General features: G+C 24.2%; 1 protein-coding gene across 1 annotated transcript in view; it reads left to right on the plus strand.

Moving 5' to 3' along the window:
* Window positions 1-4,027, plus strand: part of LOC117178947 (interferon-inducible double-stranded RNA-dependent protein kinase activator A-like) — a 14,665-nt gene extending 10,638 nt beyond the window's left edge. The window contains exons 4-6 of the mRNA XM_033370526.1: window positions 968-1,144; window positions 1,318-1,539; window positions 3,741-4,027. Coding sequence (XP_033226417.1) covers window positions 968-1,144; window positions 1,318-1,539; window positions 3,741-3,782 — 441 coding nt within the window. The 3' untranslated portion in view covers window positions 3,783-4,027. The remainder of the gene's footprint in view (window positions 1-967; window positions 1,145-1,317; window positions 1,540-3,740) is intronic.
* The last annotated feature ends 452 nt before the right edge of the window (window positions 4,028-4,479 follow it).

Here is a 4,479-nt window from a genome sequence, read left to right on the forward strand (position 1 = left end):
GAAATTTCATATTTTTTATTTAAAATTTGAAATATTTTTTAGTTTAATTATCAACTATTTTATTTTTCATTGATAATTCATTTTTATTGTTGGAAAATTCAACTACGTAGTTAAAAGTTAAACTACTTAGTTGAAAATGCATTGAGTTAAAAGAAGATTAAAGTTGAAAGTTTGTTTAATTTTAGTTTAAAATTCATCTTTTCGGTTGAAAATGTAAAAGTTTCGTTGAAAATTTGTGGATTCAACTATTATGTTGATTTTTTTATGAATTCAACTGTATTTAATTGAAAATTAAAATATTTTTGGATTAAAATGTTAACTATTACATGTTTTTTTTGAGAATTAATATTTTTGGTTAAAAATACATCTAATCGGTTAATATTTAAACTAATTTTGTAACAAGTCATTTTTTGGTTAAAGATTCATATTTTTAGTTGAAAATGTGTCTCTATTGGTAGAAAGTTAATCTTCTTCTTAGAAAATTCATGCATTTGGTTGAAAATTCAGTTATTTGGCTGAAAATGAACTTTTTGTGGAAAATTCATATTTTCGGGTTCAAAATTTTACTTTTTTTCTGCAGAAAATACATTTCTTTGATAATACAACTGGTTGAAAACTAATACTAATCTTTTTTTAGTTGAGGATTTAACTGTTTAAATAAAAATTGGTCTTTTTTGTTTGAAATATCAGCTATTATTTTTTTTTAATTCATTTTTTTGTTTAAAAATTCAACTACATATTTGGTTAAAGATTAATTTTTTGGTTGAAACTTTGATTTGACATCTGAAATTAGCAACAATGTTTATGATTTTTCTCATGTTTCTGATATGTATATAATCTTAAAAACAAAAACGTAATTACATTGACAAAAAACTATGTATGACAAACATTCTCCAATTTTTTTAAAGTCATTATAAAAAAAAATAAATTATGATATTGTTCCTAAATTCTATTTCTGTAATTTCAGTCTCAAATAGAGAAAAATACAGAAAATGAAAGGTCGCCTACTCTTGAAATATCTACTAGTTCAAAAGACAAAGATCCAGAATTTATTGACAGTAATAATGATGAAATCATGATAGACAAAATGATTGTAATACCTTCATCAGAGTGGGAATGTATTACGAGTTCTGACGATTCTGATGTATGTACTTTTTTATAGGAATTGTTTCTAATGCGTTCCATGTTTATTTGCATTTTTATTCTAGAAGTTTTAATTTGATTTTAGAAAATAAAATAAAAAACAGTTATTAAATTTATGCTAAAAAAAAAAAATAAATGTATGCATCGTCGAAAATTTGTTTTCACTACTTTCAGGAACAGGCTTCGTCGTCAATTTCTGTACCTGAAGAGTCTGTGATGTTACATAAAATTTCATCAAAACTTAATGATTGTACTGAGGATAAACTTGTTGATTCTGAGACATTGGTACAAGCTGAAACTTTTGATAATTGTGAAGAGGGAACTATTGTAGTAGAATTATTTACTGGACTGGAAATTACAAAGCCTACCGATTCTAACGATTCTAGCGATTCTGAAGTATGTATGAGATTCTTTTTTTTCCATTAATTAAATTATTTAGGGCTATACATTGAAAAGTAGGTTCATAAAATAATTAAATATGTTCACTAGAAGCAATAATTAATTAAAAATTATGTCTGATTTTTACAGTCTTCACAGACTTCACAGTCTTTCCCTATTTTTCCCTTTTTTAAGGTTTCCTCTTTTCCTTCTTGTTTTGAAGAAACATCCCTATTTTCTCGGTTTTTCGCTTAAATGCGATATGAATTACAATATTTTTGGTTGAAAGTTCATTCTTTTTAATTGAAAAATCTACTAATTATAGATTTGTTTTAGAATTCATCTCTTTCAATTAAAAATTCAATTTTTTTTTAAGTAATATTTTTTGGTCGAAAATCCCACTAATTTGTTCAAATTCTTTATAATTTTTGAATTAAAAATCAATTTTCTGAAATGAAAATTTACCTATTTTATTATTGATTGGAATTTAAACTTTACGGTTGAAAAGTCAGCTAATTAATTTTTACATTCTCATTCGTGAGAGTATAATTTATTCGTCCAAATTTTCGATCTCTGGTTTTTAACAGATCTTTGAAACCTATATGAAATCTTTGAAATATTTTTAAGTTTTTGTGAGATCTTTCAAATCTGTGTGAAAACATCTAAAATTCAAATAACGTTTCGGCACTCACAGAGTTCGAAAATCATAACATTTTGTTGGTGTCTACCTGCATATATGTCTGACTGTATGTCTGTAATATATGCTATTTTGTTTTTAAGAGATCCGTAAGTTTGAAGCATTGTTTTCAGTATATTTGAACAAGATTTACTAATTATCTTGATGAAGTTTTTCAATTGATAAAAGATTTAACTATTTTGTTGAAAGTACGATTTCTTTAGTCAAAAATAAATATTCTGAAAATTTAAGTAATCCATTTTTTATATGAAATTGATATTTTTTACTTAAAAATTCGTTTTTTGTATATAAATCTAACTATTTTGTTAGAAATTAATTTCCTTTTGTTGAGAAATAGTTTTTTTTTAATGCATATTTAACTATTTCATTTTTGGTTGAAAATTGATCGTTCCTAGTTGACAATTTAACTATTTATTTAAAAATTGAATTGATTTGTTAAAAATGTATTTTTTGATCCAAGATTTAACTATTTTGTTGAAAATTCGTTGCTTTGCGTTAAGAATTTATTTTTTGGATTGAAAATTTAAGCTTTCCATTTTTTTTGAAAATTAATCGTTTTAATCGTAGTTAAAAAAATTTTTGTTGTTATGAATGCAATTATTTTGTTTAAATTTTCTTTCTGCAGTTGAAGATTAATTCAACTGCTTGTTTGAAAATTAAACTGCTTTGTCAAAAATTAATTTTTGGACGAAGATTGAACTGTTTTCTTTAAAAAAATTGTCTCAGATTGAAAATTTATTTCTTGAACTAAAAATTCGTAGTGTCAGCTTAAAAATTTAACAATTTGGTAGAAAATTCAATTATTTGGTGAAAAGTTGAACAACTTTGTTATAAATTCATTTTTCTTATTTGCAGCTTCGTCATTTGTAGAATCATAATTTTAGTTAGAAATCCATTTTTTCGTTATAAATTTAACTATTTTATTAAAAAAATTTTTTTTCTTCGGTTAAAAAAAATTTTTTAACTGATTTTTTGTTTGAAAATTGATCATTTTTAGTTGAAAATTCAAACTAAAAATTTAAGTATTTCATGTTTGGTTGAAAATTCAGTATTTTGACTTAAAATTCTATTATTTTGTTAAGAATTCGTCTTTTGGGTTGAAAATAATATTGCATTGGTAGAAAATTCAACTATTGGGCCCAACACTTATTTCGGGGTTTATAATGCAACTTTTTTTTAGAAAATTATTATTTTGGGCTCAAAAATTGAACAATTTTTGAAAAACTCGTTTTTTTAAATTAATTTTTTGGACTGAAAATTTAACGATTACCTCTTTAGCTTGAGTTTGTTTGCTTTTAGTTAAAAATCCAAATATATTGTAGAAAATTAATCTGTTTTAGATGAAAATTCCACTATTTTGTTGAAAATATGTGGTACGTATTCATTAATTTTTTTTTAATCTACTTTCCTATCATTTCCCTATTTCCATGAAAAATCACCCTATTTCCCCTATTTTGCAAACATTTTGGACTCTGATGTCTGATATATCTAAAAAAGTGAAAACATCTTCTCCTAATTTCAGAAAAGACCAAAGTCCCCTGATAATGAAATCCAAGCTAGCTGAAACTTATTGAAAAAACTGACACAATAAGTGGAATTACAGTAAGCAATGCTGACAACAACAAAATACATAAAAAACGAGTGAACATTATGGGATGTTCTTATATTTGGATGTCTGCTTACATTGTCAATTATGTACAACTCTTGGAACTATATTTAGATTCCAAGTTTTACTTATATATTTAAACAAAATTTAGGTTCAAGTATTAACTCGATTTTTAGAAAAGATTTTCATAAATAATATTGTTACGCAAAAACAAACCTTTTCCGGTGATTTGGGATTTTAAGTATAAATTTTTCCATTTTTAACCTGCCCTCAGATTAAAAATTTCAAATATTCAAGTTTTGAATTGGAATTAAAAATGGAAATTCGAAAACAAATTTTAAAAACTTTAAATTCTGAGGGCTTCGATTTTTAAGTTATATTTATATTTATAAATTGAATAAAATGTTTTCTTCATAAGGTAAAACCAGGGTGTCTACTCACCTGGAAAACCTAGCAGACCTGGAAATATCAGGGAAAGTCAGGGATTTTTTTATAGGATGCCTACATTTTTTTTAAAATGGTTACATTGAACTAAATAACGATGTTTTTTTTTATTAATTAAGTAAATTAATATTAATTTATTTTAACTTATGCAAATCAAACTTCTTTTTATAACAAATTTTCACTAATCTGAGGAAAATGTATTTTAATTCAA

This window comes from Belonocnema kinseyi, chromosome 8 (assembly GCF_010883055.1).
Source record: "Belonocnema kinseyi isolate 2016_QV_RU_SX_M_011 chromosome 8, B_treatae_v1, whole genome shotgun sequence".
In the NCBI taxonomy this organism is placed as follows: Eukaryota; Metazoa; Arthropoda; class Insecta; order Hymenoptera; family Cynipidae; genus Belonocnema; species Belonocnema kinseyi.